Genomic DNA, 17,440 nt, shown 5'->3' with positions numbered 1-17,440 from the left:
CCCTGTGTTCTTCCTTCTTTTGTTGTCATCTCAGCTTAGAACTGTCAGTTTAAAAAAAAAAAAAAAAAAGCTGTTCTCAAATGTGAAAGAGTTGGCAGAGTTGCCGATGGTACTCCTCCAAAAATAGCTTGACAAGAACCAGAGGAGGGCGAAAGAACTGTATTGGTTAAAAAAGGATCATAGAGCATATAATTAGGATCAGAAAATAAAAGTCAGAATAAAAAATATATTAATCCATGTACATTTATTTTATTTTATTTTAGTTACATCAGAGAACTGAAATAATTAAAAAACTGTCTCTTGTGCATGTTGCCCAGTGCCATACACATCCTTGTAATAATGGTGCTGGCTGTTCCCTTGCAAGTACCAATAAAGTCCCCAATGGACAGTCTCTGTAGTAATTGGTTCATTGGTGAGCAGAGTCGTTTCTGAAAGAAAGAAAAGAATGACACATGACAATTCAAGAGAAATTTAAAAACATAATTTGCCAGCCACACCCTCCACTATTATGATTATTTAGATTCAATAACTAAAGGTTCATGTTAACTGAATGAAAAAACCTATGTTCTTGTACAGCAAAGATAGTTACTTTATGATAAATATGTATGTGGTTATTTGGATAATACTAATAACTGAGACATACAACAGCTTTCTGGTATAGCTTTCTTTTTTTTTTTAAAAAAAAAACGACTTTCCTATTCATTTTACTGTGTTAAACTAAGTTTGAGTGAATACAAATACACTCCTGGAAATGGAAAAAAGAACACATTGACACCGGTGTGTCAGACCCACCATACTTGCTCCGGACACTGCGAGAGGGCTGTACAAGCAATGATCACACGCACGGCACAGCGGACACACCAGGAACCGCGGTGTTGGCCGTCGAATGGCGCTAGCTGCGCAGCATTTGTGCACCGCCGCCGTCAGTGTCAGCCAGTTTGCCGTGGCATACGGAGCTCCATCGCAGTCTTTAACACTGGTAGCATGCCGCGACAGCGTGGACGTGAACCGTATGTGCAGTTGACGGACTCTGAGCGAGGGCGTATAGTGGGCATGCGGGAGGCCGGGTGGACGTACCGCCGAATTGCTCAACACGTGGGGCGTGAGGTCTCCACAGTACATCGATGTTGTCGCCAGTGGTCGGCGGAAGGTGCACGTGCCCGTCGACCTGGGACCGGACCGCAGCGACGCACGGATGCACGCCAAGACCGTAGGATCCTACGCAGTGCCGTAGGGGACCGCACCGCCACTTCCCAGGAAATTAGGGACACTTGCTCCTGGGGTATCGGCGAGGACCATTCGCAACCGTCTCCATGAAGCTGGGCTACGGTCCCGCACACCGTTAGGGCGTCTTCCGCTCACGCCCCAACATCGTGCAGCCCGCCTCCAGTGGTGTCGCGACAGGCGTGAATGGAGGGACGAATGGAGACGTGTCGTCTTCAGCGATGAGAGTCGCTTCTGCCTTGGTGCCAATGATGGTCGTATGCGTGTTTGGCGCCGTGCAGGTGAGCGCCACAATCAGGACTGCATACGACCGAGGCACACAGGGCCAACACCCGGCATCATGGTGTGGGGAGCGATCTCCTACACTGGCCGTACACCACTGGTGATCGTCGAGGGGGCACTGAATAGTGCACGGTACATCCAAACCGTCATCGAACCCATCGTTCTACCATTCCTAGACCGGCAAGGGAAATTGCTGTTCCAACAGGACAATGCACGTCCGCATGTATCCCGTGCCACCCAACGTGCTCTAGAAGGTGTAAGTCAACTACCCTGGCCAGCAAAATCTCCGGATCTGTCCCCCATTGAGCATGTTTGGGACTGGATGAAGCGTCGTCTCACGCGGTCTGCACGTCCAGCACGAACGCTGGTCCAACTGAGGCGCCACGTGGCAATGGCATGGCAAGCCGTTCCACAGGACTACATCCAGCGTCTCTACGATCGTCTCCATGGGAGAATAGCAGCCTGCATTGCTGCGAAAGGTGGATATACACTGTACTAGTGCCAACATTGTGCATGCTCTGTTGCCTGTGTCTATGTGCCTGTGGTTCTGTCAGTGTGATCATGTGATGTATCTGACCCCAGGAATGTGTCAATAAAGTTTCCCCTTCCTGGGACAATGAATTCACGGTGTTCTTATTTCAATTTCCAGGAGTGTAATTTACATGTTTATGGGAATAATGCCAGATGGTGAACAATTTTGTTGCTCTGAAGCATTCACTAAACGATGGAAAGTTATTGCCAAATGGGATATAAGAGTGAACAATATTTTCCGCCTTAAATTTGGCTTAGTGAACTAGGGACATTAGTGTGCTACCAAAGTTTTTGTTACATTATACAATCATAAAAGCCATAAACTTCAGAGAAAGGTTCCTCACACAAGTACAATATATTTCTATTAAAGCTACATTCAACTAAGTACAGTTTGACATAAAGGAAAGTTAAAAATATAGCGTTCCAGGCACTCCTTCCACATGATACAACTTTGCAGTTTCAATAACTAGATTCCTGTTCTGCTCTTATAGCATACAAATACAGCTATTATGTTATGATAAATGTGGGTGGGCTTATGTGTATAATACTAATAACAGAGAAACAACAACTATGTTGTATAGCTTCTTAAAAAAAAAAGCTTACTCTCCTCTTGATCTTACTATGTTAAAACGTAGCCTGAGTAAGAACATATAGTTCACTGGTTTCAGCGAATAATGGTAGGTGGGAGACAATGGACAATGTGACTTCTGAAATTTTCCCGGCGTATTTCTTCTTCTAATAACTTCCGGGTATGCAGCCGGATCCCGTCGACATTCTGCCACGATATGATGGCCGGACGTCTCTGGGCCGAAATATCGTGGCAGAATGTCGACGGGATCCGGCTGCATACCCGGAAGTTATTAGAAAAATGGACAATGTTCTTGCTCTGAAGCATTAATGGGCCTGTAATCCTAATATTTTTATTAAAGGTGGAAAGCCGCGCGTGGTAGCAGTGTGGTTCCAGGCGCCTTGACACGGTTCGCGCGACTCTCCCCGTCGGTGGTTCGAGTCCTCCCTCGGCTCGGCCGTGTGTGTGTGTGTGTGTGTGTGTGTGTGTGTGTGTGTGTGTGTGTGTTTTGTCCTTAGCGTTAAGTTAGTTTAAGTTAGATTAAGTAGGGTATAACCCTAGGGACCGATGATCTCAACAATTTGATCCCATAGGAACTTATCACTAATTTTCAATACCAAAGGTGGAAAGTTGTTTTGACACAGTTGTGGCGTTTCCAAAAAGGGGCATTCGCAGTAGAAATCAGAGTGAAACAATATTTTCTGCTATTGACCAGATTGGGACAGCAATGTTTTGTGAAAACCTTTTGCAACACGAAAAATCGATGTTTCGTCAAAAACAGAAAACGCTGTTAATGCAAATTGCACACATAACTGATGTGGTTTTTCGATTTGATTAAGTCTATTATGGCAATGCCTGCTTCATAAAACGAAATAGTTCTTTTCGCTGCTGCAGCAATTGTTAACACACACTAGATAAACAAGACTATTTTTGTAGGAATCGTCATTTTAATGTGCCTGATGTACATAAATAACATGACAGAATTCACGAGGTACTGAAATCGAATGCATATTACTATAAAGAAACAGTACGATTTAAGAAAACATAGAAATAGTTTCACCTGTCCGTCAAATGCTCCAGTTTCCCTCGTACAATATTAACATTCTTTGATAAGCAATATCTGAATGTAAATTAGGAATCGGCGTTGTCACTCTTTTTTCCCCATCCTCATTCTCATGAACAATTAAGCCATAATCTCGTCATTGCTGTCTGCATCTGTCACTATGTCTGCCATCTTGATAAGTTATTCCCCGGTTGAGCTCACTAACCGGCCAGAAATCGCCGGTTTGTTCTCGGTTAGGTGTTATTCCGGGTTCGTACAATGCGCTCCTCACGTTATTCCGAGAATACAGCTTAACCGGCTACTAACCGCAGATTGTACAACTAGCCCTATGGGGAGAATAAGTTTTGACAATGGCAGGAATAGTTACAGACTTAGTGATGACAATATTGTTTACTAGAACGAGGAAGGAGAAGCAATCGCGACATCACAAAAATTATATGGAAGAATATGACGATTCCAAAATCATATAAAAACTTCTACTACTGCTACTACTACTACTACTTTTCGGTCGCAGGCTTGAGGAACTGGAGCATGCGAATGAAATATGAATCTATTTCTTAACGAGAAACCTTTTGCTTGTAGTAGGCCTAACAGGCATTTGATATTGGTACTTCGTGAATTATAGTGGAGGAGGAGATTAGTGTTTAACGTCCCGTCGACAACGAGGTCATTAGAGACGGAGCGCAAGCTCGGGTTAGGGAAGGACGGGGAAGGAAATCGGCCGTGCCCTTTCAAAGGAACCATCCCGGCATTTGCCTGAAAGGATTTAGGAAAATCACGGAAAACCTAAATCAGGATGGCCGGAGACGGGATTGAACCGTCGTCCTCCCGAATGCGAGTCCAGTGTGCTAACCACTGCGCCACCCCGCTCGGTGTGAATTATAGTCTGTCGTGTTATTTATGTAAACGAGGTACATAAAAATGATAATTTGTACCAAAACAGTCTTGTTTATTTGGCATGTGTTACAATTGATGTAGTATTAGAAAGGTCTATTTCGTTTTATCTAGCAGACAGAGACGAAACAGACATAATCAAGTCGAGAAACTACACCAGTCTTGGGTACTGTTCACATTAACAGCTTTTTCAGAATTAGACAAAGACATTGTGATTTTTCATGTAGCAAAACGTTTGGCGAACTTTGATGAGGTAAAAGATTCTTTCATAGAAAGGAAAGCACGCCGTGTAAAGCGCTAGCAAAATTAGCGAGAAAAAATGCTGGAACCTAAGGATTGAAGAAATGTGTACTGTCTTGCATGTGTCTTGTCTTTACAGGTTTTATGTTTCCTTTATTTAATTTTATGTCACATAAAAGAGAACGAGTGCATATTTTCTGAAACGTTCTTACTCTCCCGGTCAAAAATAATCCCACCCAGTGTTAATTGCGATTTTTTTTTTTTTAAGGTGGTTAGGATGTCAAACCGACCGACTGGGGGCAGAAGAGGCACCACAGGACATTTTAATTTCCACTGTTATGAATATAGATTTGATGGCTTACATTACAAAATATACACGTTTGAATTCCACAGAGTGAAATACAGTGACGCTCGATCGAAGAATGCTGTGTGAAGTAGTCTGGCGCTGAACTTTGGCACAATTAAGACAAAATATCATGACTTACATTTCTTCGAACGCATATGTTTTATGTGTCACACCCTTCAAAAAGATGTGCGCCACAAAATGAACATTTTTATGAAAAATTGATATATTTTTTTTAATTTTGACGTCCTGTCTCAAACGCTCGAGGAGGATGCGGTGTGGGGGGGGGGGGGGGGGCGGGGGGAAGGGGGAAGACGCTACTATCAAGTTTTTGCCCCGGTTCGGAAATATGGTATTCGTGGCTGCGCGTTTTAAGAGTATTATAAAATACAACTGAGAATGGCGAGTCACACGAATTGTTGATTGGGGCGGCATGTTGCCGGCGGGCTATACTTTGACGACCATTGTACCTACGATCTTAGGCTGTATCATGTCCAGTGTCTTCCACACTGGGGGACGTCTGTTCAAATTTCGCGCCAGTCTCGTAAGAGTGGTGCTAGTAGCGGCGCTGTAAGGATGCGAATCATGTTTGCTTTAAATACACGCTGTAACGGTAGGGAGGGTTAGCTATATTTGAGATTGGATATGCTGAGTTGATGTTAGTCAAGAATGCCTTTAAGGCGATAAAGACGCCATTACTAAGACTTCACTGAGTCTGAACGACGTCGTGTAATAGGGCTATGAGAAACTGGATGTTCCTTCCGCGATACTGCAGAAAGACTTGGCGGGAATGTAGCCAGTGTTTGTGTTTGCTGGCAGCGCTGTTCGCTAGAATGTGAGGCGGCTGGGCTCCACATGGGCCACGTGGCACTGCTGAGAGGGAAGACCAGTGTGTTCGGTTTATGGCTCTGGTGCATCGTCCTGCATCTTCAGCTGCAATCTGAGCAGCAGCAGTTGGCACCACAGCGATACAACGAACTGTTACAAATCGGTTACCTCGAGCACATCTCTGAGCCAGATGTCCTGTACCGTGCAGTCCACTGACCCCAAACCATCACCATTTGCATCTTCAGTGGTGTCATGCGAGAGCTCACTGGCGGACATGGTGGAGATCCGTTGTGTTTTACGAGGTACGTCCACAAAGTAAGTTCCGTTTGGTTATATGAAACGAGCGTGTACAGATACAGAAAAAATATTTATTGTACAAAAATCTACAGCTGTTAAGCTACTTTTCTACATACCTTCCGAAATTTTGTAGCCACTTGTCATAGCGTGGCACAAGTTTTTGTACGCCTTCTTCATAGAAGGTTACTGCCCTGTGTATTCAACCATGTGGTAACATGTTCTTTCAGCTCGTCATCATCGTTGAAGTGTTGACCACCAAGGACAGATTTTAGGTGTAAGAAGAGGATGATCAAACGCGTCCCAGTGAAATTCCTGTAAGACTTGTTTGGTCACATTCGCCGAGTGAGATTGGGCATTATTGTGGAAAAAAAAAACAACACCTTTTGACAGTAATCCTCGGCGCATGTCCTGTATTGCGCGGCGCAATTTCTTAATGGTCTCGCAGTAACCATGTGCATTGATTGTGGTAAAAATCCTTTTCTGTCCCAAATAACAGTGCACATGACTTTTCGAGGTGTCAAGATTTGCTTAGGCTTAAACTTCGTTGTGGATGAAGTGTGCCTCCATTCCATTGATTGCCGTTTTGTTTCAGGAGTGTCGTACGATACCCAAGTTTCATACCCCGTGACTATCCGAGAAAGAAAACCATCGCCTTCTTCATTGTAGCGTGTCAAAGGCTGAAGTGCACTGCCCATCCCTTGTTTTCTGTGGTCCAGTAAGAATTTTTGGTAACCAATGTGAACAAAGTTTTCGAAATTTCACGTTTTCAGTAACAATTTCGTGAATTAGTGATCGTGAGATTTGCGGAACTTCCACAGTAAGGGCACTAAGTGTAAACTTACTGTTGTGCTTAATCTCCTCTTCACTTGTGTGAACCAGTTTATCAGTAACCACGGACGGGCCTCCACTGCGTTCTTCATCGTGCACTTCATGAAGTCCTTCATTAAACAGTCTGACCCATCTTCTAACCATTGAATCACTCATAGCACTTTCTCCGTAAACCTCGCAGATTTGCCGATAAATTTCCTTTGATTTAACCTTTTTTGCATTTAGAAAATGAATCAGATCTGATTTCACACGCGGCGGCATTTTCAATTACGGCTGACATTATAAAGAAGCACTACAAAGAACTGCAAAGCACACGTCGGCAGCAGCGATCTGGAAATGGCGTACATTTCTTCTCCTCGAGTCAGAGTAACTGGCGCGCATGCTCGGAACTGCGATCGTAGCGCTGCCGCGGATGGAAAGAGAAACGGAACTTAGTTTGTGGATGACCCTCGCATGATGAAAGCTGGTTCCAGCTCGGTGCCAGTGATGGTCACGTGTTGGTTAGAGCGAGGCCTGCTGAGGGGCTGCAACCAACCAGTCTGCATGGTAGGCACACTGGACCAACATCTGGGCTAATTGGTCTCCTGACAGCAGGAGCATTTTCGCACGCTGACTGCAAATTTGTATGTCAGCCTAGTGATTCGACATGTTGTTTTTTCCAACATAATAACGCTCGCCTATATACCGTTATTGTAACTCAGTCGAGTACACATGAGGCGTCGTCGGAACACAACTCCTGCACCATCCCCAAACAGAATTATATCCCTGTATTGACCGACCAAGTGCAATAGGCGTGGAAAACCGTACTACAAATTGACATCCAGCACCTGAACTACACAATGCATGCATGTTTGCGTGCTTGCATTCAACATTCGGACAGTGACACCAGTTATTAATGTAGCAGTATTCACATTTACAGTGACTTTTCTCCCATTGACATAAACCTGCGAAGTTGCAATATTAATCATTTAAATATCTTACCTAGACAAATTTATTCCCGAAATTTCATAACTTAACATTAATTATTTTTTGGTGTTGCGTTATTTTCCGTCAGTGTATACAGGGTGTTGCAAAAAGGTACGGCCAAACTTTCAGGAAACATTCCTCACACACAAGGAAAGAAAATATGTTATGTGGACATGTGTCCGGAAACGCTTACTTTCCATGTTGGAGCTCATTTTATTACTTCTCTTCAAATCACATTAATCATGGAATGGAAACACACAGCAAGAGAACGTACCAGCGTGACTTCAAACGCTTTGTTACAGGAAATGTCCAAAATGTCCTCCGTTAGCGAGGATACATGCATCCACCCTCCGTCGCATGGAATCCCTGATGCGCTGATGCAGCCCTGGACAATGGCGTATTGTATCACAGCCGTCCACAATACGAGCACGAAGAGTCTCTACATTTGGTACCGGGGTTGCGTAGACGAGAGCTTTCAAATGCCCCCATAAATGAAAGTCGAGAGGGTTGAGGTCAGGAGAGCGTGGAGGCCATGGAACTGGTCCGCCTCTACCAATCCATCGGTCACCGAATCTGTTGTTGAGAAGCGTACGAACACTTAGACTGAAATGTGCAGGAGCTCCATCGTGCATGAACCACATGTTGTGTCGTACTTGTAAAGGCACATGGTCTAGCAGCACAGATAGAGTATCCCGTATGAAATCATGATAACGTGCTCCATTGAGCGTAGGTGGAAGAACAAACTAAAATGAGCTCTAACATACACATGTCCACATAACATCTTTTCTTTATTTGTGTGTGAGGAATGTTTCCTGAAAGTTTGGCCGTACCTTTTTGTAACACCCTGTATAATTGATGTTTCTACCCTGTGCTGTGATCATCTTCTGGTGTTCACGGTTAGCTGAACACTGTCAAGCACCAGTGTCATGTTCACATACAAAACGGAGTTATTCTGAGCTTGGATTATGTGATAAAATTCTTCTGGCTACTAGTGGTGGGCCACTGTCACTGGACAGAAAGAGAAACAGGCAAAGGCACGAGAGGAGGGCATGTTTACCAAAGTATCGTTGTCGTGCCGCGAGAGTGGGGTCTTCGTAGACCACGGCTGCGTGCTTGCTACCTTGATGGCAGGTGACCACGAGGATTCAAGCTGAATTCCGTTTTCTGTATTGAAGTTACATTCGTTCTTTGACTTTTCAATCGCTTTTCTGCCTTTTCTACAGGGTGTTAAAAATGAATTCCATATTATTAGAGGTGAAGAAAAATATATGGAGTAAACTTGGGCTCTGACAGGCATACTTTAATAAGAGCTGGGAGGGCTTTTTCAGCAGAAGAGATGTTTCACAGCTCTTAAGATAAGCATTTCACAGCCCATCTTTGCTGGAGCTTTCTGTTATTGTCCTGGTCCATACCTACTACCACTTCTAAAAATGTGGGGAGCGAACAGCTTGTAATAGAAGAGATGTGTTTCACACTAGCAAATACGAACAAGTGGTCACAGCTCCTAAGCCACGCTTGCATGCGCAACAAATGCCATAGCTAGTTAGTTGCATTGCAGTAGCACGTGTGGACTCACAATTTTTAGTGGCGCAGCTTAAGAGATACAATTTTTCTCACGCTACAAAGAGTTCAGCTAGGTTGTACTTTGTTGCACCACTTTCCTGCCACCACTGTTCCCTGGTGGCACTAATTTGAAACACAAGGATTCTGCCGCAGTTACCGTGGAGTAATTGCTGCTGCACTCAATTCGATTTCGGTGTGTTTTTATTTTTGAAAAAAGTGAAAACAATGGTCGGCAGGTACACTTTCGTAGCTTTTAGAACTTCGTGATTTGTGAACCCATGCAATGTATAATCTTTGGATTTTTTGTTTGGTCTTCAGTCATGAGACTGGTTTGATGCAGCTCTCCATGCTACTCTATCCTGTGCAAGCTTCTTCATCTCCCAGTACCTACTGCAACCTACATCCTTCTGAATCTGTTTAGTGTATTCATCTCTTGGTCTCCCTCTACGATTTTTACCCTCCACGCTGCCCTCCAATACTAAATTGGTGATCCCTTGATGCCTCAGAACGTGTCCTACCAACCGGTCCCTTCTTCTTGTCAAGTTGTGCCACAAACTCCTCTTCTCTCCAATTCTATGCAGTACCTCCTCATTCGTTATGTGATCTACCCATCTAATCTTCAGCATTCTTCTGTAGCACCACATTTCGAAAGCTTCTATTCTCTTCTTGTCCAAACTATTTATTGTCCATGTTTCACTTCCATACATGGCTACACTCCATACAAATACTTTCAGAAACGACTTCCTAACACTTAAATCTATACTCGATGTTAACAAATTTCTCTTCTTCAGAAACGCTTTCCCTGCCATTGCCAGTCTACATTTTATATCCTCTCTACTTCGACCATCATCAGTTATTTTGCCCCCCAAATAGCAAAACTCCTTTACTACTTTAAGTATCTCATTTTCCAATCTAATTCCCTCAGCATCACCCGATTTAATTTGACTACATTCCATTATCCTCGTTTTGCTTTTGTTGATGTTCATCTTATATCCTCCTTTCAAGACACTGTCCATTCCGTTCAAGTGCTCATCCAAGTCCTTTGCTGTCTCTGACAGAATTACAATGTCATCGGCGAACCTCAAAGTTTTTATTTCTTCTCCATGGATTTTAATACCCACTCCGAATTTTTCTTTTGTTTCCTTTACTGCTTGCTCAATATACAGATTGAATAACATCGGGGTGAGGCTACAACCCTGTCTCACTCCCTTCCCAACCACTGCTTCCCTTTCATGTCCCTCGACTCTTATAACTGCCATCTGGTTTCTGTACAAATTGTAAATAGCCTTCCGCCCCCTGTACTTTACCCCTGCCACCTTCATAATTTGAAAGAGAGTATTCCAGACAACATTGTCAAAAGCTTTCTTTAAGTCTACAAATGATAGAAACGTAGGTTTGCCTTTTCTTAATCTAGCTTCTAAAATAAGTCATAGATGGTAGAGTTTTGTCAGGACTGGCTCTCCTAAGGCTGTCAGTAGTTCTAATGGAATGTTGTCTACCCCCGGGGCCTTGTTTCGACTTAGGTATTTCAGTGCTCTATCAGACTCTTCACGCAGTATCATATTTACCACTTCATCTTCATCTGCATCCTCTTCCATTTCCAGAATATTGTCCTCAAGTACATCGCCCTTGTATAGACCCTCTATATACTCCTTCCACCTATCTGTTTTCCCTTCTTTGCTTAGAACTGGGTTTCCATCTGAGCTGTTGATATTCATACAAGTGGTTCTATTTTCTCCAAAGGTCTCTTTAATTTTCCTGTAGGCAGTATCTATCTTACCCCTAGTGAGATGAGTCTCTACACCCTTACTTTGTCCTCTAGCCATGCCTGATTAGCCATTTTGGACTTCCTGTCGATCTCATTTTTGAGACGTTTGTATTCCTTTTTGCCTGCTTCATATACTGCATTTTTATATTTTCTCCTTTCATCAATTAAATTCAATATTTCTTCTGTCACCCAAGGATTTCTACTAGCCCTCGTCGTTTTACCTACTTGATCCTCTGCTGCCTTCACTACTTCATCCCTCAAAGCTACCCATTCTTCTCCTGCTGTATTTCTTTCCCCCATTCTTGTCAATTGTTCCCCTACGCTCTCCCTGAAACTCTGTACAACCTCTGGTTTAGTCAGTTTATCCAGGTCCCATCTCCTTAGATTCCCACCTTTTTGCAGTTTCTTCAATTTTAATCTGCAGTTCATAACCAATAGATTGTGGTCAGAGTCCACATCTACCCCTGGAAATGTCTTACAATTTAAAACCTGGTTCCTAAATCTCTGTCTTACCATTATATAATCTATTTGAAACCTGTCAGTATCTCCAGGCTTCTTCCATGTATACAACCTTCTTTTATTTTTCCTTGGATTATATGCAGGAAATAGCTCCAGAGTGTGATGTGATAGCTGTTAAAGTAAAAATTTGTTATTCGAAATGTCAATATCAATGAATACAACAAGATTCTAAAAACTTGGAAGAGTGGCATGTCTGCAGATGATATTTACGTGCCAGCTGTTGGTTAGTTTACCATTACAGACCGCATCTTCGTCTCAGTGTTATTTCATTTATAAATGTGCTTGTATCCCCTGATTTACGCTTGTGCGAAATCGATTTTCGGATCCAACATTTGGGTTTCGTTTACCTAATGTTTAAATCTTGTCACAGCTCTAAGGCCATAACTTGCATTATAACGTTCATACCCGCCCAAATGTTTTCAATTGACGCCATACTGAAAGCTGTGCAACTACGTAGACTCCGTGGAGTGCTGTCTAAACCGTAGCTCACGATGCCTCTACAGCAAGCGACAAGGCGTGGCGCGATATTAGCTGTTTTACGACATAAATCTTGGAGCCAAAGTTTACTGAACATCTTTGTCTTGTTTTTGCCATTTAAATGCAAATATTTAAAATCCAATGATTACGACGTAAATGGAAGCCTTATCTAGTTGACAGTTGTGGCGTAATAGCGTGTTCTGCACATATTATAACTGCCTTAACGTGTTCCATGTAGTTTCTGTTTTCCACGGAAGTATAATGTCTGCATTGACGCTAGTTTATTAGTGAGCATAACCTCGACTTTCCTTAGAACAGAGAGGCCAACAAGCGGAGTGAGCTAAAAATATTGCACTAATTACGTCTCGGTGGAGGTTCGAGTCCTTCCTCGGGCATGGGTGTGTGTGTTTGTCCTTGGGATAATTTAGGTTAAGTAGTGTGTAAGCTTAGGGACTGATGACCTTAGCAGTTAAGTCCCATAAGATTTCACACACATTTGAAATAATTACGTATGTACCTACACGACAATTAAGGGGAACGATATTCAATTTAAGATATTGCTGCTAAAATTTGTACATTGCACAATTGCAACTAGTAATCGTTAATTTACTATGAGATACATTTTGCACTCATAATCTTCAGACAGTTCCCAAAGATATTGCCTTTTCCGCGTACATATACACTTATATGGGGCACCAATCATGTACCAAAATGATGTACAGCAACCTTCCTGGGGATGACAATTGTCAAAAAAAAGTAAATCAAATTAAAGGTCTTTACAAACGTTAATCTTGAAAAACGAAGATGAAATAAAAGTTCTTGAATTTGGACAGGTGTAACTTAAAAATTAATGCATGAAATAGGATAGAGTCAAATACATATCTGCTGTCATCGAAAATAAGTGAAATGATTCAAATAAAAAATGCTGATAAAATTTTTGTTAGTTGCACTGGAACTACATTAGCCCATGTAGTCCTACCATGTTTCCTACTTCAAATATCAAATATAAGTACATTATTTTTTAGTGTGGACGGAATTCCAATTATAATCCAGTAGCCTAAATAAACTCTTTGTTAGCATTATTAATTAATTTCATACTATGACTTACTGTAATTACGAAGTAATTACATACCGTTATGTTAAACAATAGTATAGCAAGTTGACAGTACGGTAAACAGGGTTGGTACAGGTTCTCAACACTATAAATACAGCGTATTTGGTGCTGCTTCTGTTAGCCAGTTGTTTATAATGAAAAGCCCTAATTGCAATTTAAAAAATCGACGATACATGTCCCTATCAATGAATGAACGTAATATTAGCCAATACTTTGCCATGAAGTAGTTATAAAATCATGCTGCAGAGTTCATAAGGCGAAATTACATATATGGATCCTATTAAATGGCGTAATAATTATTCAAGCTATCCAAATTAGCTTCAGAATCTTATGAAAAATGGTTTCAACTACGTCTTTTGTTGCACTTGACTTTCAGCAGTTCACAACTTAACTGTACATTTCCTACGGCGACTCATCGCCATTTAACATGGGTCACTACCCCAGCCTAAGGAAAGTGAGGCGCTTTCTGATGCAACAATATTCTACCAATACTATACGAGTATATGCAGTGTCCATCAGTCGATCGTTAATGAATAATACAGTTTAAATTAGAATCAAACAACGATTGCAAGCAATCTTTAAGGCTGAATGTCCACTCCAATGGTCTAGCGGTTTTAGGCGCTCAGTCCGGAACCGCGCGACTGCTACGGTCGCAGGTTCGAATCCTGCCTCGGGCGTGGATGTGTGTGATGTCATTCGGTTAGTTAGGTTTAAGTAGTTCTAAGTTCTAGGGGACTGATGACCACAGATGTTAAGTCCCATAGTGCTCAGAGCCATTTGAACCATTTTTTTGTCCACTCCAAGATTACTGTTACGCTGTTTATCAATGCACATGGCCTCATCCTTTGTTTCGCTGTATGTCAGTGAAGTGCTCGTTATAGTTTGCTTGATCCTTAAAAAAAGAGATTTAAATCTGAGGTGCTAATTTGTCCAATAACTCCAAGAGTTTCTGTATTTCTAACTATGCCATGTACAGGATGGCCAGAAACAGTCTGAAAAGCTTGTACGGACGTTGCAGGGGAGATTTTTCTGAGAACCATGTGCTAAGACAAAAATTCTATACGTTCCGCCATTTCCGAGTTATTGTGTGTTGAAGTTAGTCAATCAGGTCGTTGCGAGTACAAAGTCAGGCACTTGCATGCGCTAAAGTGCGGTAACTCATAAACATTTGTGGATCCGTGAGTTACCACTTGCTGAAATGCTCATAACCAGGTAAAATGTGCAATTTTCGGAACTGATAAATTTAAGCTAGTTGAGCGAAGGTACGTTTGTTAGGTCTGAGGAAACCAAACGAAGAATACGTTTGGCGCCACTGCCTCTGGCAGGTTGCTTGAACTTTCGCTCCCGACGGCCTGATTGGCTAATTTCAGTGTTAAATAACTCGAAAATGGTGCAACGTATCGAATTTTTTCGTAACAATACTTTTTCAGCACAGCTTCCCCTGCAAAGCCCTTACAAGCTTTTCAGAATGGTGATGACTGCTTGTATATGTCTGGCATGTAATGACTGTTTGCCCCCTAAGGCAATTACGTCGAACACTGAACATTCATTGTTCATGATCAGGTTCGTTTACTGAAGCCTCACAATTAAATAACAACTTTCTGCCTGTCCGATACAGATAATAACGCTGAGCAATGAATAGATTATTACCCCCCCCCTCCCCATGGATAACGCAAATAGTCTCAATTTAATAGCTGTTGTACGATGGGATACACATGGTACGTTTTTACACAGTTGACAACATTTCCAACAGCTTATTCCGGGGGGCTCCAAACGTTTTAGTCTGCGGACCTCCACGAAGTCATAAGGGCCAAGATCTACCTAGTGGGATTAAAGAACCCTAGCACTCCATGATCACCGTAATGTAAGGCTAAAGGAAAGATGAAATCGCAAAAATCTAAGGTTGTGGGAATAGCTAGCACTGAAATGAACTACGATTTTTATTTAATTACATAATGTTGATTGGTGGACGTACCTGCCCGAATTTCTGGCATATTTTATCCTGGCGAATTTCACCGACAAAAAAGTATGTCACTGCACATTCTTCACGAAAGCGTCCTGCAAAGTTAACGAAATCTCAAAATCATTGTTAGTAAATTACTACAAGTCGTAACAGAGGTAGAGTATGTCAACGCATTGTTCAAATGGTTCAAATGGCTCTGAGCACTATGGGACTCAACTGCTGAGGTCATCAGTCCCCTAGAACTTAGAACTAGTTAAACCTAACTAACCTAAGGACATCACAAACATCCATGCCCGAGGCAGGATTCGAACCTGCGACCGTAGCGGTCACGCGGTTCCAGACTGCAGCAACGTATTGTTATTTCAAGCAGCGCAACAGTAAGTTTAGTTATATAGTCTTGTAGCGAGTAGCAGAGCCAGAGCATATATTTGATAGTTCTGTTGCGTGATTGTGTCTATGTTGCGAGTGTCTCACGAGTTTTTTAGTGTTTTATGCGCTGTACTAGTAGGTGTGGGACAATTCAAAGTTTGAATTCGAAGAGACAAGGAAAATCTGAAAATCGAAATACGTAAAGAAAGAGAAACCTTGCTTAAGAAGCATCTACCACAATGATTGATTACTAAGGCTAGTCGCCGAAGGGGCGTCCATTTGAAAGACTTGCACTAGACTCGTGAGTAGAATAAAATGCAAAGAATTTTTTTGCTTAAAATGTTTTCGCCGAACTACCCTGTTAACCGTTTTTTTTTTTTTTTTTCACTGTCGCACGGAGAATGGTCTGTCTGTTTATTGTGGATAGCCACAAGTTTAACCATGACCTTCCGCTTTGTAAAGATAGAGCTCCGACAATGTCGCGGTGTACTGGTCACGATAGGCCTCGAAACTCAGTTGTTGGCAGTGTAGGTACCACCTCAGATGTTTGGCGGGCCGGATACCGGGGGTGTCCGGCCAGCTAACGCGGGCCGTAGTTTGGAGACCCCTGGCTTATTCCATTGGGTCGCAGGTAAATCTCAATCCACACGGAGGTGTTATGCAGGCATGGGTACTTGGCTGGTGCATCTGCCAGGTCGCAGACTTCCTCAACAATATATCTAGCTCTGTGTAACCTGGCCATTAACAAACACCTTCATTGTCACCCGCCGGTGGTTGTTTGGTTTGGAGAGAAGGAGACTAAATTACAGGGTCATCAGTCACTTTTTCTTCATTCAAACAGGTCTCGGATTAAACCCATTACCCAAAAGAGTCTGGGAACGCAAAAAAGTATGTAAAACTAACTGAAACACACTGAAAGAGAAAACGAAAGAAGCAAACCAAAAGTGGAGGAAGTGCACTAAAAGAAAAAAACAGTAGGAAGTATTAATATATCAGATGGTCTGGGCTGACTGATTGCAAGAATAAAAAAAGATGAGCCAGTCACTATCCAATACACTAAAATCTCCAGCCTAAAAACGCAGGTCTAGAGAAACATAGATAGGGAAAAGACGAAAACCAAGGCGAACAGACAGCAAAGAGAGAGCAGGGGAGAGTTAAAATGGAAGGAGAATAAAGCTCTGGAACAGTAGGCCAGAAGCCCATCCTCAGATCGGGAGATAAAACTCTGTCACGAATAAAATGTATTACTAGATCAGCCATTGAGGCATTGTCTCTTAACACTATTAGCAATGTGATTAAAAAGTTAAAAGTCTTCCTCAGGGCAGCTAAAACTGGGCAGTCCAACAAGATGAGGACCACAGTCAAGTGGGAACCACAGTGACACTGAGGTGGTCCTCACGACAGAGGAGGTGACCATGAGTCAGCCAAGTATGGCCGATGCAGAGTCGGTAAAGGACAATGGAGTACCTAGTGGCTCGTATGGATAACTTTCACACATTCGTTGTCTCCTTGATAAAACATAATTTATTTGGTGTACTGAGGGTGCGCCATTCAGTTATCCAGATCCCCAATACTTTAAGGCATGACTGATTGGAGATTGGTC

General features: G+C 42.5%; 1 protein-coding gene across 9 annotated transcripts in view; it reads right to left on the bottom strand.

Moving 5' to 3' along the window:
* Nucleotides 1-225: 225 nt before the first annotated feature.
* Nucleotides 226-17,440, bottom strand: part of LOC126106362 (zinc finger protein 501-like) — a 246,656-nt gene continuing 229,441 nt past the window's right edge. For all 9 annotated transcript variants that reach the window (XR_007523338.1, XR_007523337.1, XM_049912623.1 and 6 more), the window contains one exon: nucleotides 226-428. Coding sequence is in view for 7 of the 9 variants with exons in the window: in XM_049912623.1 (XP_049768580.1) it covers nucleotides 407-428 (22 nt within the window). In the remaining 2 variants the exon portion in view is untranslated. The remainder of the gene's footprint in view (nucleotides 429-17,440) is intronic.

Source organism: Schistocerca cancellata, chromosome 10, assembly GCF_023864275.1.
Source record: "Schistocerca cancellata isolate TAMUIC-IGC-003103 chromosome 10, iqSchCanc2.1, whole genome shotgun sequence".
NCBI classification, from domain to species: domain Eukaryota; kingdom Metazoa; phylum Arthropoda; class Insecta; order Orthoptera; family Acrididae; genus Schistocerca; species Schistocerca cancellata.
Note: the sequence above shows the minus strand (reverse complement) of the source record. Positions and strands in the feature narration are given on the sequence as shown.